The 27,307-nt window shown below is 36.7% G+C and overlaps 1 protein-coding gene across 1 annotated transcript; it reads right to left on the reverse strand.

Moving 5' to 3' along the window:
- Nucleotides 1-2,899: 2,899 nt before the first annotated feature.
- Nucleotides 2,900-26,972, reverse strand: LOC129268435 (nucleolar protein 9-like). Its single transcript, XM_064105029.1, is given in 13 exon segments — nucleotides 2,900-3,059; nucleotides 3,656-3,759; nucleotides 5,268-5,538; nucleotides 8,233-8,454; nucleotides 9,522-9,652; nucleotides 10,216-10,330; nucleotides 11,769-11,961; nucleotides 13,175-13,328; nucleotides 13,795-13,899; nucleotides 16,874-16,991; nucleotides 20,122-20,420; nucleotides 26,320-26,502; nucleotides 26,951-26,972. Coding segments are annotated over 13 exon segments (2,064 nt in total). The 3' UTR covers nucleotides 2,900-2,912.
- Nucleotides 26,973-27,307: the final 335 nt, after the last annotated feature.

Below are 27,307 nucleotides of genomic sequence, written 5' to 3' on the forward strand. Positions count from 1 at the left end.
CGCGAGCGAAAATTTTATATACAACTGTAGTGACATGAAAGATTCTTTTAAGTTATTTTCCAAGTCTTCCCCTTATCTTATTTTATTCACTCATCTTCCTCCTCTTCTTTTTCCCCTTTTTTTTCTTACTTTCCTTTTTTTCTTTTTTTTTGCTCCGCCAATAGGGGGGGCCCGAGGGGCCCGGGCCCCCCCTGGATCCGCCTATGCATTACCATCATCATTTTCCAATTCATTATCAAGGACAACCTACAGAAATTATTTCTTTACACTTCGATATCTTTTTGAACATTTATTACAATAAATGGAAGACTCATAGACATAGTAGGATATAAATAAAAATCCATGATTCAAACAGCATAAGATGTGATGCTTGCATGTCATGATTGAAGTAGAAAGGATGTAGCATTACTGCAACCCAGAATTTCATCAAGAATGAAATAAAACATTGTTATAAATAACCTTTAAGAATTTCCTAACATACTACTATTGAGAACATTATATCCCAAATACAAGGAGTGACACAATATGATTTCTAAGGCAACAAGTATGTATACTTATTTTTAAATGATGTGTATTATCAGATAGAGATGTGAATCCCTGTTGTTTGATAAATCGGTGACAGGACATTTACTCCGGGGGGGGGGGGGTACTCGAACCAAAAAAGTAGTAGGTATGTGCCGCGGGCGAGACAAAAAACAGGGGCCTTGGAGCGGGCTTATTGTAAAAAGGAGGGTCCTCGGCCCGTCGGGGGGGGGGGGGTACTCGACCAAAAAAGTAGTAGGTATGTGCCGCGGGCGAGACAAAAAACGGGGGCCTTGGATCGGGCTTATTGTAAAAAGGAGGGACCTCGTAACGGGCTTCGGAACTACAATGTTTGTGAGAATGGGGGTCCTTGGAACGGGTGGCCTGCGTTTGAGTGCGTATGCATCCTTATGGAACGTGCATGCAGCTAGCCCGGCGGCACGGGCGCCGGGTGCCCTAGCGCAGAGGGGATGGTCGGACAGCGCTCTGCAGCCGCTTTTCACCAAAATTGCGGCTCATTGTAGCAGACCAATGCCATTCAGGCGGCCGGAATGGCATAACAGAAAATATGCGAAGCTTTGGAGCGGATTTCTTTCTTCTTTTTTTCAATAAGAAAAAAATGCTATGCCTTGGAACGGAAATTTGAGTGTAAAAATGGGGGTCCCCGCCGCGGCACATACCCACTATGCATTATATACTGAGTGCCCCCCCCCCCCCCCGGGTCCTCGGAACGGGCTTCGGAACTACAAATGTTTGTGAAAACGGGGGTCCTTGGAACGGGTCGCCTGCGTGTGAGTGCGTATGCATCCCTATGGAACGTGCATGCAGCTAGCCCGGCGGCATGGGCGCCGGGTGCGCTAGCGCAGAGGCGATGGTCGGACAGCGCATATGCGAAGCTTTGGAGCGGATTTCTTTCTTCTTTTTTTCTCGATAAGAAGAAAATGCTATGCTTTGGAGCGGCTTTCTTTATTCTTTTTCTCAAGAAGACAAAAATGCTTTGCCTTGGAACGGAAATTTGAGTGTAAAAATGGGGGTCCCCTCCACGGTACATACCCACTATGCATTATATACCGAGTGCCCCTCCTTCGCATTCACTCCTGCGACATTTGCTCCTGTTCAATATCTCAGAATGCAAAGGGTTACAGTTTGGATTGGAATAGAGTTATTGGATCAAAATAATGTAAAGATTAGGATTAGAGTTTATTTAGCTTTGGAGGTAAGGATGTGTTTGGCTTAGCGTGCCGATTTGCCATTTGAACAATTATCGCCACAGCAAATGTCATGGAACCGATAAATTAACCTCATTTCAAAACAAGTCATAAGAAAATTTTACTATTAGCTGAAGTTCATGACTGGTTATGTGAAAAATTTCAGCCAATCATTTGATTAGCATCCATAATACCATTTTATAATATCATACTACACTGCAACGAGATCGTAAATATCAGACAAAAATGGCAAATGGGCTGAAATTGGAATTAGTGGAGCGTTGTGGCCTAGTGGATTAGTCTCCGGACTTTGAAACAGAGGGTCGTGGGTTTGAATCCCAGCCATGGCGTAATTTCCTTCGGCAAGAAATTTATCCACATTGTGCTGCACTCAACCCAGGTGAGGTGAATGGGTACCTGGCAGGAATTTATTCCTTGAAATGCGTGTGCGCTGTAATCTTAGTAATTACGGCTGCCAAGCTACAGCTGGGGTAATAATATCCAAGTCCCTTGAAAGCGTATAGAGACATTATTCATAATTATGATATGCGCTATACAAGAACTGTTTATTATTATTATTATATCAAATGTGATCAGCCACCCAAAAGCCAATAAGTCGCGAAGGGAAGGTCGTCTGTAAATAGCCAAAATAGAAATTTTGTTAAAAATGAATAAAATTAGTGTATTAGGTTATATGAAAGTGTGATTTTTCTTTATAGTATCAAAACTTGAAGTTGAAAAGGTCAATAAAACATCATTTTTCTGGACTGCTTAGAAGATTCACAGAGTGCACCTACCATGCGTGAGTAAACCAAGCAGAACTTTTTACATTATTTACTTGATTTGGTGTTTTTGAAGCTCTCACTAAATTTCCCGTGCATTTATTATCGTTGATCATTTTTTACAAGCTACATGTACATACATGTATCGCTTTAAAGCTTATGGGGTGCTTTTTCAAGCTCAATAAAAAACAAAACAAAAAAATCATTTTGGGCATCTTATTTTTGGTTTTGGGGTGGCAGATCACAAATGGTTGGTAGATGTACTTCTATTAGACCATTTGGGATGAGGCCTTACTGAAAGTGGGTTAAACCAATTGGCAGGATTATTCCCCCCCCTCACCCCCCCCCCCACTTTCTCCCCACACCACCCCACCCCTCCCTCTCCCTGATTCCATTCCCATCAATCAGTGTCCTTAATCTTTTTCTTCTTTTTCTTCTTCTTGATCGGTGTTGTCTGTGATTGGTCTTCGCTGAACGATGCATCTCTTTTGACAGGCAGGTGACTAAAGATGGCGGCGATTTCATCGTTGTCAGCTGCTTCTTCATCCTTAACAAAGGAAAACAAAAGACAAAAATAAAAATATGGGTTGCATGATCTTACAATAATATTAAAAATGGTCACATTGACACTTCAATTAATAGATTATACTGGGTCCGTGATGTATTGGCTCTCAAAAAAAATTAAAACAAAATAACAATCCCCCTCCGCTCAAACACCATTGTCATTGTTCTGTCATTGTTATAATAATACTAACAATAATAGCTGGATTTATAAAGCGCTTTTAGCCAGAGGATACAAAGCGCTGCTGATATTATAAACAATCAACTGCTATATGTGTATATATGTGTCTCAAGACAAGAAATCTGCCATGAAATGCCAGAAAATAGAGATAGTATTTTTATTACTACAATTTAAAAAGTCATAACAATGTCATCCGGGATCCCGAACCAATATCTTATTCCGTCATCTCTATTTGTACTTGATTGCACGGCTTAAGATTGATTTTTGGTGGTGCATACATGCATGTTTAAGATCGACTGCAAATTTCTTGAAGTGACATGATGCTGAAACCTTACAATTAATTGCACGATTAAAAAAAAAGAAATTTAGAGGTATATTTGACTTTCAGTTCAATCACTTACCCCGACTTCATCTCCTAGTCTTGCATTCCCAGACCCAGTCAAGATAGCTATCTCCTTGGAAAGTCTGTCTTCTTCTTGGTTCTCATCTGGTGCTTTCTCTTTCTCTATAGAATGATAAATGAAGTTCAAAAATAAATGCCAGTTATGGTAACAATCTTAAGATGAGTTTGACCAGCATCTTATGAAAAGTCCCGAAAGTGTTTGTATGTATTAACTCTTTGCCCGCTTTATTCGACTAGAGTCACATACATAAAGCAGACTGCCAAGTTCGACTCAAGTTACATTGTATTCACAATATACAGAGTGCATTAAGTCTATTGTTCTACAGACATACACAATAGTGATGCGTGTATCGCATATTAATGTGTACACACATAGCTTTCCTTTACAATAAACCAATGAAAAGCTAATTGCGTAATTGCTGAAAAATTGACAAAACAATCATGGAATTTCGGCCAGATGTGGGGTATTTTTCCAAACAATAATACAGTGTCCCACATGTGCTTATCTGTCTTGGTGATCTTTAGTGTTATCGTTTTTCAGCAAAGATTTCATGATTCCACAAAGTTCAGGTTATGTTAATAAACTAAATCCAGATTCACAATGCGATGGTGACACTTAACCTTGATTTCAAAGAAAACCCAAACCCAAGAAGAGAAACAATCTTATTGGAAAGAGGAAAATGAGAGGAGCATTTGAAAACAAGTTTCGTCAAAATCGGTTATAAAATAAGAGAGTTATGAAAGTTTGAAAGTCTTCTTCTATTTCTTTGGGGATCCTCAATAGGCAAACATGCTTCAAAATGGCTGATTTTGTAGACAACTCTCCATTATTTTTTCAACAAATTTTCAGATTTCCCCATTATCTTTCAAATCAAATCTTGCCTCCTTCTGAGCACAACATGTGTCACACAAAAACATGACATTGTGTAAAATATATTTAATTATTATTATTGATAATAATAATAATAATAATATTCATATTCTACACAAGGTCAGGAGTAGACAATAAAAATCATGTACTGAAAGTAAAGGATAAAATCTGCAAATTAGTGACAATGGTCTATTATTCACTTTGTATACCGATCAAATTGCACTAATTTTCAAATGAAAATTTGATTCATGAGCACTTCATCTCATCATAAAAATCAGCTGGTGTTGGAAAAAATGAATATCAGGTGCCTGTTTCATAAAACTTGTTATAATATTAACAAATTAGCAACAGCAGCTAAAAGCTACTGAAATACTTCATTCTGATTTGCTGATTGTAAATCTGTTATAGAAATTGTGCATTTGTTACTAGACATATTATAACAAGTTTTTATGAAATAGAACCTATGTGATGAGTTGGTTTGACGAGGAGAGTTGGGTTGAGGGAGAAGGATAAACCCAATAGAGTAAAGTGGGGGATGGGGTGAAGGGGATCTCTGGGAGTGCGAGGTGAATTTGACCTTCCCATACTTGGGGACTTAACTGGATTTAAAACCTTAATGACTGATTTGGTTTTGAATGAAACTGAAACATTTCAGAAAATGTTGCTGACAACAGATTTGAAGGGTGAACCTCTCCATTCAGAGGACAAACTGTAACAAAACTAGCAATAAATTTCTTACTTGATGGTTCCTTGCCGACGATATCTGCAAACAGTTTTCTCTTCTGAGCCTCCTTCATCTGAATATTCTTCCATTCTTGTCTCCTATTGCGTAGATGACCAAGGGAGAGGTTCCGATGGACGAAGCGGCCGAACGTGTGAGATAGAAGGTGGGTCTCGCGTTCGGCAAGGGTCTCCGCGATGACAAACTTGCTCTTGATGGACGATGCCTTGAAGATGCCCTCGATGGTTCGCGAACCGTTCTTGTTACAGGCGATCTGGAAACAGCTTCCCTGCAAGATTTGGCCAAAAAAAAAGGTTTTTAATTCAGAATCATTTCCTCATGCCTGGCTGGACGGGTTGGCACATTTATGATGAATTTGCATACATGGTAGTTATTTTTGTATTCAATTTAGCGATATCGGTATGCAATTACCCCTTTAAAATCACATGCAATTCAACACATCTGTTGTACTCTTTCTGTTGTCAGCAATATTTTTGGAGGGGGTGTATAGATGATAATTATATTGGATGGCTTTATTTCATGAAATACCAGAAATATTCCACACGTTAGGGCCAATATTCCACTCATCTGCGATTCGTGGAATATTTTCCCAAACTCTTGGAATATTTCTGGTATTCCATTCTGAGCCATCCAATATATTATAATTATATAAATAAATAAGAAATGAATTAATATGAAATTGAATATCATGTAGCCCTACATCACTACCCAATCCATTTTTAGAACCAATCTGCTTGTTATTCAGTATTTTCTTCTATTTTTTTTTTGCTTCTTTCCTAATCATAAGCATAATTGATACCAATTTAGGATTATGTTATAGGTCTTAGTTGCAAGTCTTAGTTTTTAAATGACTTTAAAAATGATCCTCCACATACTACATATTACATCATATGTTTATCTTCTTGTCTTACATGTATGTAATGAAATGTAAATAAATTTTTACATTAGAATATTGACATATATTGTACTTTTTACTAATATACAATTCATGTATTGTTTGTTATGTTCTTTTATTTTAATGAAATGTGGAAATGAATTATTCAATCAATTTATCAATCAATGTTTGTTTCTTACAATAATGAAACAATGTTTATGCTTTGTTTTATAATGAAAACCATAACTGAAGAAAGACCAGGGCTCCCTAACACAAAGGTAAGCGATTAATCGCTAAATGAAATAGCCTATCAAGATCATCGTTGCAAGCACAATTTTCTCTGTGGACTGACTAAGAACCAATCAAAATTGTTCTTTCAACTTAGCGATTAATCGCTAATCTTTGTGTTACGGAGCAGAAATTACCAGTCTTTGGCCTCTGTTGACTTTGGCAGACAATATGGAAATCAAAAGATATTTCGGCAGGACAAATCTGTCTAGAAACTGACAGAGCTGAAAAGGGGAAAATAACGCACAACCTAGATAAAGAAACATCTTCCAGATGCAATTGCGACAAAGCCTGACCACCACGTAGCGGTATCTCCAATGTTGATCTACTTCGCTTGATAGACGCAATTGAAGGGAATAACTATGATTATCTTAAACTTATATACAATTTGGGAAGAAAAAAGATCTATGGGTGACACTTATATCACTCCAGTACTACAGAAGTTTTCAATCTTAGCATGAAGCTTGCATCAATACCAAGGTCTTGGAAGCTAGCTTACGTGACTCCACTCCACAACATTGATCATGTGAACATACCTGTACCCAGAACGTACAGAGGCAAGAAGCTGGCAAAGGGGTCAAACTCTAGTCTCACTTTTGCAGTTCTGGTGGCTGCTGGTGTCATTAATCAAGAAATAGCCTTTGGTTCAAGCAATTCCTGGCTTCTACAAAGTACAGTACATATTGAGAGCAGAGTTGGCTCAGTCGGTAACCGTCTGCCCGTCGAACCAAACATCATGGGTTCGAGTCTACCCCGGGCGGATGACTGAAGCCAGTGCATTGTGTGTAAACGTCTCTCTCATGTTTCATAGATGCAGGCTATGTTACAATGAAAAACACTCCGTCCCTCGGATAGGACATTAAATGGAGGCCCCGTGTAGAGGAGAGTCACCACCTTTGCACGTTACGAACCCACTGCACTATTTGTATAAGAGTAGGGGGAAACCCCGGTGTAGAGGTCCACCTGCACTCCCCCCAATCAGTTATATCGGGAGGAGAGACCTGCGGGTCACAGTGATTCAGTTCGCTTTTCGCCTCCCAAGCACAGGTGACGCCAAACAAATAATAATAATAATAATGTTCAGCTCTATGACATTCCAAGATGATGAGCTAGCCATATCAATTCATGAAAAAGCTCGGCTACATGTGAGAGCCAAGTAACCAGCGGATGTTGACACTCTCAGGGAAACAAAGTTCCTACCTCCAGATTCGCGATTCTTGAAAATGACTGTACATTCTCCATTCACAGACATGACTGCTGCTAAAAGAGCTGAAGTCAACATGCAATAGTGGCTGTGCAACATTCTGAGAGAAGTTACAAAGATATTCTTCATTCAAGAGTGAAGTAAAGAAATACCTGGCAGAGCCCGAGTGGCAAAGTCATGTCCCTGACATCGTTGCCGCTAAAAGAGCTGTCGTTACCATGCAATACCGGTGGTGCGACATTCTAAGAGAAATTGATGAATGGTGTACAGGCCCCATTACTCCCCTAAAAGCACCCAGTGGTTGATCCATACTGAGGTGTCTCAGGTTTTTCAAAATGGCCAGGACATCAAAGGATGAAACTGAAGGGAGTCAAGAATCTCAAAGAAAACAACAAAACAATCTTTTTTGAAGAAAGGATAAAGAAAAGCAAAACAATTAAAGAAAGATTAAAATATATAAGATAATCTTTCTTTAAAAAATATGACTTTGTTGAAACTTTCAATGGTATGCTTGTCCGATTTTTTTCTTCTTATTCAGATCAACTTGTTGGGGTTGGGTTAGAATTCATTTAATAATTCAAGAAAATGATACGAACCTTCAATTTCTCCACAAATAGATCTTTCTTCTTCTCACCGATCGCGGTGCTCTTCATGAACGCTTCCAAGAGATAACTACCTGATGGATGGGTTGCCATGGAAACTAGGGTATCAGGGGGCATGGCCATGAAGCTGTTGAGAATGGTTCCATTCTTGGAGAACTTGAGCATCTCCTGAAGCAGCAGTGAGCCCTGGAGCTGGATGGGAGGAGGCTGGGATGGCTGCTGGGGAAACGGGGAGGAGGGACGGGAGGGAGATAAAGGAGAGGGGGAGATGAGAGGGGGAGGGGAGGGAGAGGGCAAAGGGAAAGGGGGAAGTGAAGGGAGAGATGGAAAGGATGGAGGGGAGGAAAAGGAGGAAAGAGGGGAAGGGGAGAAGGAGGGGAGGAGGAAGAGGGGAGAAGAGAAGAGGAGGAAAGAGGGGAGGATAAATCGGGCAAAGGGAGATGGGGAAGAGAGAGATGAGATGGGAGAAGGGAAAGGGGGAGTGGGAGGAGGGGGAAGGGAGGAATTCGAAAAGAGATATGGAAGTGGGAGGGAGAGAGGAGAAGGGAAAGGGGGAGTGGGGGAAGGGGGATGGAGGAGGGGGAAGGGAGGAATTGGAAAAGGGATATGGAAGTGGGAGGGAGAGGAGAAGGGAAAGTTGGAGTGGGAGAGGGAAGGGAGGAAATGAAAGGGAGGAATTGGAAAAGGGATACGGAAGTGGGAGGGAGAGGAGAAGGGAAAGGGGGAGTGGGAGAAGGGGGAGTGGGAGGGGGAAGGGAGGAAATGAAAAGGAGGGATTGGAAAAGGGATATGGGAGGGAGAGGGAAAGGAGAAGGGAAACGGGGGAATGGGAGAAGGGGGATGGAGGAGGGAGAAGGGAGGAAATTATAGGGAGGAATTGGAAAAGGGATATGGAAGTGGGAGGGAGAGGAGAAGGGAGAAGGGGAGGGGAAGAAGGGGAAGGGAAGATGGAAGGGAGAAGTCGGAGGGAGGGAGGGTTACAGACATAACAAGAGATTAGCATGATAAATGTCAATATGGGCATCATCGTCACCCATTGCATATTGTGACATTTTCAGCCCATTTCATGTAGGAGAAGGCGTTTAAAAAAAAACTAAGACAAAAATATGTAAATATAGTTTACTATGATGAAAAATCAGTTAAATCAATAAATCAGGTATTAATTCTAAATCCTTGACATCATAACAATTCATACCATCTAGTAATGAATCCGAATACTGACATGCACATTAAGGGGTGATACCAAAATTAAAGACAGGTTTTTTCTTCCCAAAACAATGTACCTTTTCATCATCCTTCTCTCCGAACATGACTTCGTAGGTTACCATGGCAGCTAAGAGAGGCACGCAGGAGTTTTGCCTCTCTCTCGGCTCGTAACAGTGGAATGCTTTCATCAAGGATTGAAGGAAAGGAACTACATGAGAAGAAAGAGAAAAAAAGAGATCTGTTTAAATTTGATTTATAAATTCACCTTACCAAAAGCGGTCCAATATACATGTTCTGTACATATGTCGTAAGAAATGGATTCTAAATTCTTGATTCTAGATTCTTACACCTTTGGCAGGGGAAAAAAATTACAGACTGAGGGCTTGGTGCGATTTCAACCCCAAAATGCTCATAAGGGCACAAAAACAAGTAGAACGACTCTGGCAGATTCAATACAGCAGCAGTGCTGACTTCGGAAACAAATAATTTGTCACAAAAAATGCCATTCATATGATAATAACATACTACGTTCATTGACCTTTAATGACCTTTGGCCTTAATCATGTGACCTAAAACTCATGCAAAATGATCAGTGATACACCTGTACTCGAGAACCCTTATGTTCAAGTTAAATGCATGAGCTCCATTTACTTTCAAAGTTATGATAACATTTAAAAAATACCCCCACCATCATAGGCATCATAAAAGAATTGAATATTGCTATTATTATTTAAAGTGGACTAAAAAAAATAATAGCAAGTATTTGCCTACCTTGTTTGGAGGTGTGGCTTACACAGCCAGCAGCCAATCGCTGAATGACACCAAGGTGATTGACAGCCAATACACTCTCAATATCATCAATGATCTCGTCAAATAGCTCCTCAAACTATGGTGGAGAAAAATACAGAAATATCAAAGGAAATTTATGGAGAGCAACACAAAAATAAAGTGATGGAATTTAAAAGTAAACCAAACTTATATCTGGAAAGTAGATAAGTAATGATGTATATATTTATTAATATGCAAGAGGGTTATTAGCACAGTCAATCTCATCAAACAGCTCGTTTAACTATGGTAGAGAAAATAACACAAATATCAAAATAATGAGAGAGCTGTGAAATTTCAAAGCATGATAAACTAATGAAATACCTAATAAATTGATAAACATCAATATAAGTTGATTATTGGTGGCAGTAGTAATCCTAGAGGGTTTTTCACAAAAATAAGTATGACTTACAGTTATCCTTAGTGCTGACTCGAACATAATAATAATAATATTCCGCATTTATTTTCAGTAGTACGATCATCATTTTAGGGCCCCGTTGCATAAAAGTTACTATTATTGTAACAATGCAATGCTAAGCAGCAAATCAAAATCAAACTACTCTTTGTGTAATCAAAATAAAGGATGCCTTTGACGTTAACATTGGATAGCAAAGATACAATATAAGTAACTTTTATGGAACAGGGGCCAGATATGAAAAAAACGATTATCATCAGCAATTCAAGGACAAGTCCACCTAAACAAAAAGTTGATTTGAATAAAAAGAGAAAAATCAAAAAAGCGTAACACTGAAAATTACATCAAAATCGGATGTAAAATAAGGAAGTTATGACATTTTAAAATTTCGCTTAATTTCACAAAACAGTTATATGCACATCCTGGTCGGTATGCAAATGAGGAGACTGATGACGTCATCCACTCACTATTTCTTTTGTATTTTATTATATGAAATATTCACATTTTCTCCTCATCGTCGAGTGAAACAACAATTAATTCCTCCTTGAACATGTGGAATTAGCATTGTTTACTACTATATGGTTCAGTCAAGTTGGTCGTTATTGTCAAATCTGTAAAAAATGAAATATTGTATAATTCAAACAATAAGATACAAAAAAATTAGTGAGTGAGGGACATCATCGACTGTCTCATTTGTATGTCACTGAGTTGTGCATATCACTGTTTTGTGAAAAAAAAGCGAAACTTTAAATTGTCATAACTTTCTTATTTTACATTCGATTTTGATGAAATTTTCAGCACTGTGCTGATTTTTCTCTCTTTATTCAAATCAACATTTTTCTGGGGTGGACTTGACCGTTAATCATCCAACAAGTCCTCAAATTATGGAGGAGAAAATACACAATCCCCAACCTAGCAGCAGCTTCATTTATGTTTTGTGCGATAACTGATTAAAAAAAAAACTTAAATCAATTCAAACATTAGCAATGAACACCCATTCTGTAATCACCCAATGACAATTAACTGTGCTCTTAGCCAATGAGATGCAAGGATTTCAGTAGCTTATAACAAAACAGGAGCTTACCACAGGCAGGTTTTAGGTTCTCTCAAGCAACCGCTGCAGGACGAAATTGGCAACACCATGCATGGCCAATTTGATGAGTTGACCTTTGAAGCTCCGACCTATGACCTTTAGCAGGAGGTCATCATCAATGACCTTCAGGATGATCTCCAGTAGATGGCTACTTATTGGGTGGGTCATGAGCTGTGCTAGGGAACTGCATGTAGAAGAGTAAAATTGAAAAGATGACCAAAAATAATTATCAGATATTCTTACCACTGGATATCATGAATAGAATAACAAAAAGACATTTTCATCATCCATTAAATATGCACAATGAGGCCTGCATGACTCACTTTTCATATCAGAGTACATCGCATAGATTGTTTTCGCAGCTGGCATGTAACCAGCACTTTGCGTGGTCTCTCATTATATACTGTGTGTTATCAATAGCTTGTCTTAAAATACACCTTTGGAGATAAATAAAAGTATTATCAGGGAATAATTTTGCTCTACAAATTTGAATAGCATTTTTGGTCATAAGAGAAAAGCTCTCAACTATAAAGGAAAGTACAGTCCTCTGTAAAATTATGCTATACAAAAAAATGTATGCATAGCAGTCTTTCAAAAATGTGGAGCAAACTGCGATGCGATACCAGGAAAATTATTCCCTGTATTATAGAGAATAAATTAGCATATAATTTTTTTTATATAGAAACTGAAATGGTTCGAAAGGAAAGATACTTGTTAGGCTACTTTATTGCTATGACAGATCAAGTTGAGGAAAAATTGTTTTTTTTTTATTCAAGTGGGTTATATTAAGACTACATTGCTTAGAATATTGCATTATGTGTTGAAATACCTGGCCCGAATCAAGTAGTTGGGGACACTGGCGGATCCAGGGGGGGGGGGTCAAATCCGGTTCGTGCCCCCCCCCCCATTGATAGGCATAATCGAAATTTGTAATGTAAATTTGCCATTCTAACACAAGTGTGCCCCCCCCCCCCCATGGATGCGAGGACCTTTTTTTTTTGCTTGTCAAATTTTTCATGGACGAAATGACCTTTAATTTTGGGTGAAAACCTTCAATTTTAATAATAATAAAAATTGTGATATCTTGTTCTTCTTCCAGAGATGCTCATGGCGCTAGCCCAGCAACAGTTCCTATGGATATACAAACAGCAACAAATATAAACAAATAAAAAAGAGATCTTAACAAATACAACCAAGTACATAATTAAAAAAGGAACAGTTTTGTATCACCCACCGGAATTCCTAGCTAGATCCTAGATCCTTGTCGGGAAAATGTGCCCCGCCTCCCTTTTGGAAAATCCTGGATCCGCCCCTTGTTGCAGTCATGAGGCGGTGGTACATGTATATATACAAGCTGCTGGTTCACATTTGCTTTCATACAAAACTCTTTCTCTTACCTTTCTTGTGTTTCTGCAGCATCTCCTTTGCTTAAAAGTTTGGCTTTCTTGAGAAATATCTTGGTGAGTCGTTTACAGAGATCTTTGTTGGTATGGTGGAGCGAAAGCAATAATACCTCCAAGACGGGACCACCTGTTACGCTTGTGAAGTACTCTGTTCAAAGAAATACAGTTTGCTTTAATTCAACTCAATATTCAACTCAATGATTCATTCGAATTCTGAGTCGATTATTCGCTAAATGGAATGGCCTATCATGATGAATGAAAGCAACACAAGATACAAGATATAAAGTAGTGGATTTGGGTAGTCATAAATACCATGTACTGTACTGGTGCTAGAAATCTTCAGACTTGAGTCATCCTGTAAGAATATTGTGGGCATGACTGGAGAGTGGAGACTACATGTATATCTGCAAGACAACTGGGGCCTGTTTCATGAAGACTGAAAGTAATTGTAAATTCACCATTATTGTGGAAACCCTGATTGTACTTGGCTGCTGAGCCCTGTTGCCATGGTTGTTTCCATCATGGCAAAGTTACAATAGTTGCAATTCTTTATGAAATGGGCCATAGTACAGCGATTTGAGGCACCTTTAGATGTTGGTTGATTTGGAACTTACCGTTTAAATTATCTGCATCTGCAATGTTCTCCGATATGCTTTCTAAACATGATAGGAAGTCTTTTGGTGGTGAGTTCATTATGATTCTGGTTTCCAACACCAAATCTGTAAAAAGATAACGACATTTAACGATTTGGTGAAATAACCCAACATTTGCTATTCATACGACCAAGCTATTAATAGATGCAAAACTGTCAGAAAAAAAAACTTTCAAGATGACAACAGTTTACTTTATTGGATAAAACACAAATACATATTGCGCAGGTATAGTACAGACACAGGTGTCTAAAAAATGAATAGTAATTTTGAAGCTATTCTTCATTTCATTTGCCCATTCTGAGCCTACACAAAATGCCCATCTTTATACTCATACATTTAGAAAAGATTGGATCTTCCCCAATTGTGGGAGTTAATTTTGATATTGGAAATATTGTTAATACAAGAACAACCCAAGTCCATGATAGTTCACTTCAGGTAAATCAAGAAAAGCAAAATGATTTGTGTGGATCTCCAATGAGAATTTGGTCAGTTCACCATTCATTTTGGGCACTTTGGGGTGAAATTCTGGGATATCATTTATACACAACATGGCGTCATGTATAACCAACAATATCTTGTTTGAGCTCAATGGCACGTATTCTAAAGTCAGGTTTAACTTTCATGGTCTAACTCTGTGCTAAAGAAATGGGGAGCCAAAAACTAAAAAAAAAGTGCTTATAATATACTTCTTATATTTACTATTTTGTTTCCCTTTGCTTTCGTAATGATAAAATATTTCAGTTTATTATTCTGAGACAGTAATAAATGATTTGAGTGTCTTATGAGTTGATTAATTGAACATGTACTAATAGAGATTTATGCCGCAATTGGCTCTCCGTAGTTAAAGGAGAATGAAACTCTTGGAGCAAGTTAGCTTTTGTGAAAGCAGAAAAATCAAAGAATAAGATCAACAAAAGTTTGAGTAAAATAGGACTAGCAATAGAAGAGTTATGAGCATTTGAATGTCGAGATCACTAATGCTATGGAGATCCTCCCATTGGCAATGCGACCAAGATCTATGATGTCACAGATGAACAACTCTCCCCTTTTGGACACTGAAAATATACCCCAAAACATCTCCTTTTGCTCATTCTAATCATATGACGATTCATCAATGATATAATGTTGTGAAACCTCTGCACTTGTCCTCTCATAAAGAGAACACCTCACCTTGTGATAGACTCTATAAAAGTGAGAATATAAGTGAAATAAGTACTAAAGTAATGAGGGAGTTGTACGTGTGTGACATCACAGATCTTGGTCGCATTGCCAATGGGAGGATCTACATGGCATTATTGATCTCAATATTCAAATGCTCATAACTTTCTTATTATTCATTCAATCTTCCTCAAACTTTCAACAATATGTTTCTTTGATTTTTCTCTTTGATATGGATTCAGCTGGTTTCAAGGGTTTCATTCTCCTTTAAACTACAACTTAAACACTTAAACCCAGGGTTTAATTTAAACCTGAGTTCAGAATACATGGCTAAGAGATGGACTTCGCTCTGCCTTTATAACAATTAACATGCTCAATTGGTAATGAGATAAACATACCACGTTGTGTGGAAATCCACCTGTTAATAATTCTTAATTATTCTATGTCACTTTTCTCCAAATCAAATTTTCTTCAAAGTTTTAGGATCTTCTTTTTTGTCAACCTTAGATCATCCTTAAAGGTCAAGTCCACCCCAACAAAAAGTTGATTTGAATAAAAAGACATAATTCAAACAAGCATAACAATGAAAATTTCATCAAAATTGTGTGTAAAATATCATGACATCTTAACCCTATCTAGGCCGGGGAGGGCCTCGAAGGCCCCCCCTCAACGATTCGCGCAATATTTTCGCTGTGCGAAATTTTTAGACCGCGCTGCTCACTTTTAACTTTTAAGTCTTGCACAACTTTGCTCAAAAATGTGATTTTGTGTACAAAGTCAATGCAAATTTTGTTTTCAACCAAAAATCATAAATGTATGATTATTTTTAGTTTTGCTGGTCTAAATGTATTTATTTTATGCTTTTTATGATCTCAGAAGAGTCCCCAACAAATTTCATTGATAAAACAATGAAAAACGAAAGGTAAAAAAAACAAGGAAATACATAAGAAATTGCAAAAACAATATATATACATAAGAAAATTATTTGATATCGCAATTTTTTTCATGTACACTTGCTAAGAACACCACAAAGAGTTTTCATACTACAAATTAGAAAATTTGGAGCTTTATTTAGGGAGTAAGAGGAAAAAGTATGATTTCGCATACTACTTACGCATAAATTAGCATAATCACTTAACAACGATTCGCATGAAATAAATTACTATACAATTTTGTAGATTATGTCCCAGACAACCAGCGTGCCAATTTTCATCGCGATCGTGCAGTTGACAGCCGAGATTTCAAGGGGGGGCCTGGGATAGGGTTAAAGTTTCGCTTATTTTTCACAAAACAGTTATATGCACAACTCAGTGTATGCAAATGAGGGAGTCGATGATGTCCCCCACTTACTATTTCTTTTGCTTTTTATTGTGTGAATTATACAATATTTCAATTTTTACAGGACCAAATTGACTGAACCATAATAAACAAAGGTAATTTCAACATGTTCAGAGAGAAATAAAATTTTGTTTTCCAGGGCAATGAGGAGAAAATGAGAATATTTCATGTTTCATATAATAAAATACAAAAGAAATAGTGAGTGAGTGATGTCATCAGTTCCCTCATTTGCATACCGACCAGGATGTGCATATAAACTGTATTGTGAAATTATGCGAACGTTAAAAATGTCATAACTTTCCTATTTTACATCCGATTTTGATCAAATTTTCAGTGGTATGCTTGTTGGATTTTTCTCTTTTTATTCAAATCAACTTTTTGTTGGGGTAGACTTGTCCTTTAAGCAAGTAAAAGGGCAATATGACACGACTGATTGCAAATAAAAAAAATCCATACCAAAAACATTAGAATATGTAAAAAGATTAAATATTTTGCAATAATATCGGGCATATTGACCTTTGACCTTCCGAACGACAAAATATACCTTTGTGTTGTTGGCCTCGTGATAATTTGCTCCTGGAGACATTTTCTGGAACCTGGATACCCGCAAGGCAAGCTATGAGAGTCCGTAAAACGTGGCTAGCGTATGTATCCATTATAATCTACCAACAAAGAGAGCAGTGTTTATTATCATTTGATTGATGTACACAGTTACAACAACAAAAAAGGTCAATGCAGCCTACATAATTACTTTTGATCACTTTAAAGGGTCATCATAGTTTATGACTAATTATTTTAAATCTTCAAATACAAACTATTATCATTACTATCATTAATTTGACGAAATCATAAAAATAATACAAAACCTTAATGACTTTCACATGGCATGACATTGTTGCATAGTGCAATACAATGTAAAAGTGGTGATCAGGTGATCAATGGTGATCAGGGGTGGTATTCTGAAAACGTTCTTATCTTTGTTCTTATCTCAATGAGATAAGAAGACGCTAAAATCATTGCAAATCGGTATTCTGAAAATCTTCTCAACGCGTTCTTATCTCTGTAAGGACTGCCTCCTTCTTATCTTCAACACGCCCATTTTTAAGATATTACCAATCAAAATGCGCTTTATATTGGCAGTTTAACCAATAAAAGCGTTCCTTAAAGAATATCATGGGCGCTGCGCGTGCACTGTTTCTTGCGCATTGCGCGAAATAGGCATTTTATACGCAATGACTGATTATTATTTCGAGACACGTGCACAAAATAAAGAAAGAAAGAAAGTAAAGAAAAAAGGTAAAGAAAGCAGTTACGAATAAGAATAAAACAGGAAGAAAAAAGTAAAGTAAGTAGGTAAGTAAGAAGACAGAAAAGGGTCAGAATGAAGCAGAAATTAAAAAAATAAAAGGATCAATGCAAAAAACAATGAAAGAAAGAAAAGGTAAACGAAAGAAAACAAGCAAAAGAAAATTTTAAGAAAATTTAAAAAATGAAAAGAAATAAAAAAGGAAAGAATACAAGAAAGAAAAAGGAGGAATAAATAGAATGATAATCAATTATAAAAAGAGGAATATAAAATTGAAGGAAAAATAAAGAAGGAATAGGAAAAAAAACTTAAGGGGGAAAAAACGAAAAAGTACAAAATAAACAGATTAAAAGGGATAAAATGAAGGAATAAAGAACCAAAAAAAGTTAGAAAAAACGAATGAAAGTAAAAAAGGAAGGAATAAAAATATGTAAAAAGTGAAGGAAGAGAGAAAAAGGGAAAATGAAACAAAGAAATAAAGAAAGAGAGGGAGAGAAAGAAAGAGATGAGAGGGAAGATAAAAGATGAAAGGAAAAGTAAAGCAAAATTGAAAACTAAATAAAGATAAAAAGAAAGGTAAATTCAAAGAAGGAAGGAAAAATAAAAAGGCAGGAAAAATGAAGAATGAATGAAAAAACGAAGAAAGATTAATGGAAAGAAGAAAATGAAGTATAATTTACCCTAAAAAATGAAGAAATAAAAAGATTACAAAAATTAAAAGTGAAGGAAGAAAGGAAAAAAAACAGAAAGAAAGAGAGAAAAGGTGAAAGAAAAAAAGAAAAAAAATCGGAAAGGGAAAATAAAAAAGGAAGGACCCCTCGGTAGACCAGCAGCACCATGATTGATGTTGCTGAGCAGGGCCATCCTCCCGTTTTTCATTTATCAATTCACATGTATAATTTATATGTATTGTTATTTGTTTTTAACGGAAATAAATTCAGTTTAAAAAATGAAAAAGAAAGAATAAATAAAATAACGCAAAAGAAAAATAAGGAAGAAGTTAAAAGATTCAAAAGAACAAAACAAAATGAAGAATGAAAGAAATGAAAAAAGACAAACAGATAGAAAAGAAAAAGCAAAAAGAAATAGGCCTAAATGAAATAAAGAAAGACAGAACGAAAGGAAGGACGAAAGAAAGAAAAAAAGAAAGAAAGAACAAAACAAAATGAAGAATCAAAGAAATGAAAAAAGACAAACAGATAGAAAAGAAAAAGCGAAAAGAAATAGGCCTAAATGAAATAAAGAAAGACAGAACGAAAGGAAGGACGAAAGAAAGAAATAAAGAAAAAAAGAAAGAAAGAAAAAAGGGATAGAAAAAAGAGACAGGCAAAATAAAGGGTGAATGAAAGAAAGGTTGGGAGGAATACTTGTTACTACCAGTGGCCATCGATTTTTAGCAAGAAAGAAGGCGGACAGCGTAAGATGTGATAACCCTCTAGCTATCTTAAATATTATCATAAATATCGAAAAGAGATAAGAAAGAAAAAAGATAAGAATGTTTTCAGAATACCACTTATCTTTATTTTGTTCTTATCTTTTAGCGCGCTTTTGTATCATATGCGCGAATTATAAATTTACGCGCTCAGCATCGATGGAAAGCAAGATAAGAAAAAGATAAGAACGTTTTCAGAATACCAATTTGAGAACGTGATAAGATAAGAACGTGATAAGATAAGAACAAAATTAAGATAAGAACGTTTTCAGAATACCGCCCCAGGTGACTAATGGGGATCAGGTGACCAATGGTGATCAGGTGATAAAAGCATCACATAACTGTTGCCAAGAAGCATAGCACCCCGCACATAGCATTGTATACAAATATTGAACATTGATGCAAATTAAATATTATAATTATATATTAATGGCAAAAAGAAGCTGCTGAAAACTGCTTATCTAATAAAAGAGAGCCAATGGAGTATATTAGAAAGTCAAAAGGGGCCTAAGCTTTTGATCCTAGCAGAATCTTCGTCGGAGGCAAAATGACAAACATATAAGGTTGGCTTGAGGTCTTTTACTGGCCTTACTTACACTAACTTCCCTTTGTGTCTGCCTACTCCTTTTCTTTCATCCCCTTCACTAACCTGATTGGTCTTCTCTACTCACTAATGCCCCTTTTGTCTCCTTGTTTCTAGTGTTGCTGTAGCTTGTCTGTGTTCTATATTATGGTTGTTCCACCTTATATGTTTGTCATTTTGCCTCCAGACGAAGATTCTGCTAGGATCGAAAGCTTAGGCCCCTTTTGACTTTCTAATTATGTATTAATTCAGATAAACTATTGGTACACTGTATTATGCTTTGTTTTAACTAGAGGATAAGTAGCGCAGAAGAGAAGACACATAATCCAATTCTGTAACGACTTTATTACAGCAAAAGGGTATTAGCAAAAGAGTGGATCAAATAATTTTTTTTAATTACTGTAGGTATTCAAGTGCCAATTGAAGGTGACCTTTGACCCCTTCAGTACAGTACCTTTCACATCCCCTTACCTCTTTAATGTTCTCAAGCATTTCTTTACAAATCGCACAGTAGATTCCCAGCAGATCTTCCACTTCCTCTGTACCGACATAAGGCAAAGCTGTGATCATCGTTGACTGTAGAACATGGCTGGTGAAACGATCCGTGGCCGAGGTTGAAAGGTCAGAGGTCAATCCACGGAGGAAAGCGGTCAGCTGCTTGGGTTCAGAAAGAGGGAGGACCATCTCTAAAATGCGGCTTACAGTCTGGTTCTGGGATAATCTCACTTCACTGCCTTCCAGTTCAGAGTACACATTTCTCAGAAACATTGCTGAGATTTAGGAATAGAAACATGAATAATAACATTAAAGGAAACCAAAACCCAAGAAGAGAAACAATCTTTATATTGGAAAGAGTAAATTGAGAGGAACAATTTAAAAAAAGTTTCATCAAAATTTGTTGTGAAATAAGCAAGTTATGGAGGTTTTCAAAGTCTTCTTGTACTTTCTATGGGGATCCTCAAATTGGCAAACGTGCTTGAAAATGGCTGATTTTGTGGACAACTCTCCATTTGTTTTGTACACACATTTTCAGATTTCCCATTTTCTCCCCCTGACCTTGGCATATGTGATGTGAATTATATTTTCCCATGACATATGTTGTGCTCAGGAGGAGGCAATATGCAATTTGAAAGATGAGCAAAATCTGAAAATTTGTGTTCAAAACAAATTGATCACAGATAGTCTACACCATCACCACTATTACAAAATCTTTTTCCAATAAGATCTATGTTTCTTCTTTTGTTGTCTGAGAGCTTCTTTTGTCTTCCAGACTTTCTTCTTCTTTATAGTCCAGTCAATCTAGCCAGAATAGGGGGGTAACCCACCACTAATTGCAACACGAGATATTCCACTGAAATGCTTTCCAGGAAGGTCCCCTAAACAACATACTAAAAGTCCCAAGAAATCCAAGCAGTGGAAATTTATGAAATTTGCATATTATGCAAATTAGCCATGAAAAATTAGAAAAAGAAGGGAAATAATCCAAAGATTACTAATTAAATGTTCAAAATAATTTGATTTGAATGGAAATTCATGATAAATAACTGAATTCAATGTTTTCAATCAAAAGTGCAAAAATTTCTACCTCATTTGCATATTATGCAAATAAGCATCCTTATATGGAAAAAATGTCAAGATATTGTGATTTTTCTCATATAGACTGCTTGAAAACATGTCATTAATGTTGACATTAATATGCTACTATATCACTAAGCATGAGAATTCATCCCAATGCCTGAAAATTAATTTGCATATTATGCAAATTAACCATTTAAAAAAATAGAAAATGAGGAAATTAATCCAAAGATTACAAATTAAATGTCCACAGCAAGTAATTTTGAACATGATGAATAAATAAGTTCAATGTCTTTATTTAAAAAAGCTAGCAAATCTGCCTCATTTGCATATTATGCAAATAAGTATCCTTATATGGAAAATGTCAAGAAATTTATATTCTTATCGCATTGACTGCAGTGAAAACATTTTAAGTTTTTCAAATTAATATGCTGCTATCACTAAGCATTCAAATCTATCCTAATATGATTTATATTCAAGGAAAAATACTGGAAATATGTCCTTCGCTTCCTAAGCGTCAGTCTGGCAAGATGATATGATGGTATTGGCAAGAACAAAGCACAGTATTTGAATTGGTGTGTAGTTTGTTAGAGTTGACAACCCTTTCTTATATGGATAGGAACGACTTAGACTTTCTTGAAATTTCACCGCATAAACATGATAAAGGGAGGCCAGGAAAAGCAAACTTATGGCAGGTAAGATCTGATGAGAAGTCTCATTAAGAAGTGCAGCGGAGATTCCGTCTGGCCTAGTAGCTTCATGCAGGTTGTTTTCTTTAACAATTTCTTCAGTAGTCTGGCTACACCTGCTTGACTAAACAATATGTTATCTGGCCATATCTGGGTCAGGACTGGGTCCCAGGACTTCAGCGTCATCATCATCATGATCAGTGGTGAATACTAAGACTAAAAATCTTTGCCTTCCTTTCTCGTTATTCTAATGTAGTCATAGCGCATGATATTAAGGGCTCCCAACATGCTAATTGTTACAACCTGGATCATTGTCAATCCGGTCAACAAGTTATGTTTTATAGGCTTGTCAACAAACCCTCTTATGGTCCTCTTTAATGCATTGTAGCAATTCTGAGCTTTACCTTACTGATGCTTTTGGAGCTCTAAAATGTGCAAGCCTTCCTAGCCTTTCTCTAAAACTCTTGACATCTTCCGACACAACTTATGTCCATTCTCTCATTGAGGCAACTTGTGTCGGAAGAAGACATGGTTAATGGTGTGTTCTTGTTAAAGTCCTCTTGATTGGCATTCAGTCTCCTATGCTCGACTTGTCGGATTTCAGTACAGAGAGTTGTATGATTGTCCAAAGTACATCTGCATGACACTATTAAAGTCAGTATTCCTCCAGAAGAACATCCTTAGTCGTACCATAAAATGTTTATTCCTCTGGATAACCTCACAGTATACCCATGAGTAGCACATTGTGGCAAATAAATCTTGGAAGTGGTACACACTGTCTAATCAATGTTGGATGGTATTTGATTGTGATGTTAAGGGTGTTCCATTATGTTGTGTCCTCTTGTTGGAAAGGCAATAATCTGGCTTAGTTCTCCATCTGGTTTGTTCATTGTCTCACTGAGGAATTTCTGTTTACCATAAATATCAGGAAATTAATATTATTATTTGCATACGACTTACTTAGAAACTATAGCTTTAATATTTGGAGATGGTTGCCATAGGAGATTTATTAAAGAGGAGAGAACAGAAAATGGATGCTTCATCATGAAGCAGCAACTGGATTCAGCAAGAACGTCTAATTACGATTCCTGTATCTGAGAAAGATGCCTATAATGCACTTTAAGCCTTCATCATGAGTTTATGAATGGTTTTCATGTCGCTCGTATAGGCAAATGCCCATTGTTACTCTTATGAAGCATGCCCAGAGATCTTGTGATCCAAGCAAGTACTCATATTCACCACCAAGACAAGTGATGATGATGATGATGATGATGGGTTCTTGTAAAGCGTCGGTATCCGCCTCAGCTGGGCGCTCATGGCGCTTGCTCAAAAATAGGAAATATCTCACAAATTTCAATGTCTTCAAACAGTGCTTAGGATCATCATTCAGTTCAAGTACTGTCCTAGTAATGCTACAATTGAGTTATTCTTGTCTTGTGATAATGTTGGAGTGGGGAACAGAAAGGTCTTCAGGTAAGACTCAAAAGTTGATTGGGTCTCTGCTCTCCTGATAAATTGGGGAAGGCAATTCCACAGCTTTGGTCCAGAGATGCAGAAGGCTCTGTCACCCCAGGTTGTGTGGCTGAGAGATTCCCTCAGCAATGCTTGAGCTGCTGATCTGAGACTGCGTGTTGGTCTATGCTGAGATAAGAGCTCTGAGATGTAGGGTGGAGATTTATCGTTAAGCGCTTTGAATACAAGGACCCCAAGTTTATAAGCTAATTGGTGTGCTACAAGGACCAAATATTCGAAGCTAATGGGCTTTTATTTGTACGGGTGTGACATCTTGTGCTGATCATTGGCAATCCAGGAGTTGCTAGCGTGGACTGTACTCGCAAGAAACGCAAAGTCTCTACAAAGTCAAGAAGAGAGCAAGACTTGGATGGAAATAATGAAGCATTAAAGCAGTGGGATCCATGTAGAATGGACTCATCATTGTACCATATGAGTTAAGGTAACTGCTAGTGACAAAAGTCAATATCAACCAAGCAAGAAGTGTAGGGAAGGTCATCATGGTTAATACACATAATCTACATGGAATTTTAGAGGAAAGTATCACTTATGTGTTTCCTTGTATATTTATAACATGTCGGATGCTTATTTGCATAATATGTAAATTACACTTCAGATATTAAACTGATTATTAATGTATTTGCCATTCTTAGTGATCAAATCATATTGATCTAGACTGAAATGTTTTCATAACTGTTTTTGTGAGAAAATCAAAATTTCTGGATTTGTCCATATAACGATGCTCATATATATGCAAATGAGGTAGATTTATTTACGATTTTTTATTTAAAACATAAATAAATTTGTAAAACTTGTCATGGGCTTCAGTTCAATTCGTATTGATTGCACTTGATTTCCAATATTTGGATTATTTTCCTTATTTGTAATTTATTATGGCTAATTTGCATAAAATGCAAATTTTGTGATTTTCCCATATGCTTGTATATTTAAGGACTTTTAATATGGTGTTTAGGAAACCTTCCTGTAAGGTATTGCCATATTCCAATTTCAATAGATAATCTACTTGCAATTTTTGAGGGAAGTATCACCAGTGTGTTTTCTTGAATATTTATAACATGTTAGATACTTTTATTTGCATAATATGCAAATTACACTACAGACACTAAGCTGAATACAAATGTATTCAACGTCCTTAGTGATAGCAGCATGTAAATTTCAACATTAGTGAAATTTTAAAGCAGATAATGAGAGAAAAATCACAATACCTACACATTTTTCCATATAAGGATGCTTATTTGCATATTATGCAAATGAGGTAGATTTTTTTGCACTTTTGACAAAAAACATTGAATACAGTTATATATCATGAATTTTCGCTCAAATTAAATTGTTTTGGACACTCAATTTGTATTCTTTGGGCTATTTTCCTTATTTTTTAACTTTTTATGGCTAATTTGCATAATATGCAAATTTCATAAATTTCCACCGCTTGGATTTCTTGGGACTTTTAGTATGTTGTTTAGGGGACCTTCCTTGAAAGCATTGCAGTGGAATATCTCGTGTTGCAATTAGTGGTGGGTCAAACCCTATATTGACTGGACTATTAGTCTAACCCCTACATCAGACCTGCCAACCTCTGGGAATGAAAAACTGTATTCTGTGATTAAAAAAAACTGTATTTTTCCCGAAAAAAGTGTATTTCATAATAAAATGCTTGGCGCACTCTCTCATCGCGGCGCTCAAGCTGCATGCAAGCTAAAATGCGCACTGCTCTTGCAGATGAAAAAAAACACATTAAAACATGTGTATATCTTCACCCTGGTTTGAACAAAATGATTGAAAAAAAAAAACAAGTTACCTGAAATTACATTGATCTAATAACCATATTTGTGCTCGTTTAAAAAAAATAGAGACATATAGAGATTATTTTTCTCAATAAATTACGATTTAATTTTTAATTTTCTTTATTTTTTATTTTTTTACAAAAAATGTATTTTTCAAAGAAAAAACGTACTGCCGTATTTTGGTTGCAAAAACGTACTAAATACGGCTAAAACGTACTGGTTGGCAGGTCTGCTGTGGTCTTAGGGATGTGGCGGTCTATTGCTGCTTGATAGATGATTGAGAAGAAGTTCCACGACTCATCTACATTCATAGACTCTAGTTCGCTATACCAATCTATGTCAATGATGGCATAATTTATTGCCTGGTAGTCACCTTTATGGTATCAATACTTTTCTTCTTTTCTCAATGTTTGTTCTGCATACAAGTTGAAATGAATAAGGATACACTGATGATCGCTTAAACCTTGGCCAGGCAGGTAAGATATATTTCCAATCATTCCTTCCTCATTGCTGATCAAAGGTCCAGTATATATGTGGCTGTTGTCCTGTCCAGTATCGTGCGTATTCATCTATATGCTGATGGAGGAAACAGTCACTCAAGCAGTCAATAAACTTCTGTTCATATGAATGATGGGATGTCCAGTTCTCCCAGCTGATGTTTGGGTAATTAAATTCGCCAACGATGATCAGGTGCAAAGGATTGCTATCCGCAACTTTACACAGCAGCTCAATCACCATGTCAGTGCTCCAACTATCTCTGTTTGGAGATGGACTGCGGTAGATGCCTCCCAGAGTTAATGAGTCCATTCCTTTCAGCCTCATATTTACCCACACACATTCATCGAAGTTTGACTCAAACTTATTTCCTTGACCAAACTAGCATAGCGTTTGTGCACATACACCAAGACTCCTCTTACATCTTCTTTGTCAATGTTTGAAAATTTGACATAGTCTTCAAGCTGATAAGTTTGCATAGTCGGCTTGATATCATAATTTTGGGGTAGGCATTCACAGATGACAATGATATCAATTGTAGCCTGCCTACATTGTTCCAGAAGCAGGGAGAGTTCATCCAGTTTGCACCTCACCGAACTCTTCTTCAGTTACTCTATCATCATTATTCAGGTGCATCTCATTAGATTCGTCTTCAGCTTCTGTTTCAGAATCATCCAAGTCAGTTTTTCCTTCTGTTTCTGAATTATCATCAGTTTCTCCATCCTCTGTATCTGCTTCTTCAGAGCTAAATTCCTCATCCTCTGTATCAGTGTTATCTAAGTCAATTTCTGTTATAACTTTATTTTCAATATCAGAGTAATTATCTCCCCTTTTTTAACCATTTGAGACAATTTCCTCAATATCTCTGTCTGCATCATGGTCATCTAGATGTACATCCGCAAGGTCCGAGTCTATTTCTCCAATTTCTGTGTTTGGAATGTCAGAGTAAAGATCTCAAGTTTCTGCAGTATTTGCATGAATATCTCTATCATAAGAAGACTCAACAAATGCATCATGTGCAGTACATGCATCATTTGAAAGGATTTCATCAATATCTGTGTCTTTGAAATCAGAGTCCATATCTCCTTTTTGAGTCCATTTCCTTAGTGTTTCTTTTTGCATTAGATTCCTCTATATCTTTCTCCATTTCTGCATCAGTTTTGTCTATTTCTTTCTCATTTTCTGCATCAGACTCCTCAATTTCTTCCTCTGTTTTTGCATTACATTCCTCAATTTCTTTCTCCATTATTTATGTCTCCACTTTTGCACCAAGACTCTTCTATTTTTGCATGAGTTTTGACTATTTCTTTCTTTACTTCTGCATCAAATTTGACAATTTCTTTCTCCATTTCTGCATCAGACTTCTTCATTTCTTTCTCTATATTCCTGCATTGAGTTTGTCTATTTCTTTCTCCATTTTGGCATTGGATTTGTCTCTTTCTTTCTCCATTCCTGCGTCAGACTTCTCTATTTCTTCGTCCATTTCTACATTGGAATTGTCGATTTCTTTCTCCATTTCTGTGCCAGAATTGTCTACATGTATGTCTTTCTCAATTTTGGCATTGGATTTGTCTATTTCTT

The sequence above is a fragment of the Lytechinus pictus genome, chromosome 9, assembly GCF_037042905.1.
Source record: "Lytechinus pictus isolate F3 Inbred chromosome 9, Lp3.0, whole genome shotgun sequence".
In the NCBI taxonomy this organism is placed as follows: Eukaryota; Metazoa; Echinodermata; class Echinoidea; order Temnopleuroida; family Toxopneustidae; genus Lytechinus; species Lytechinus pictus.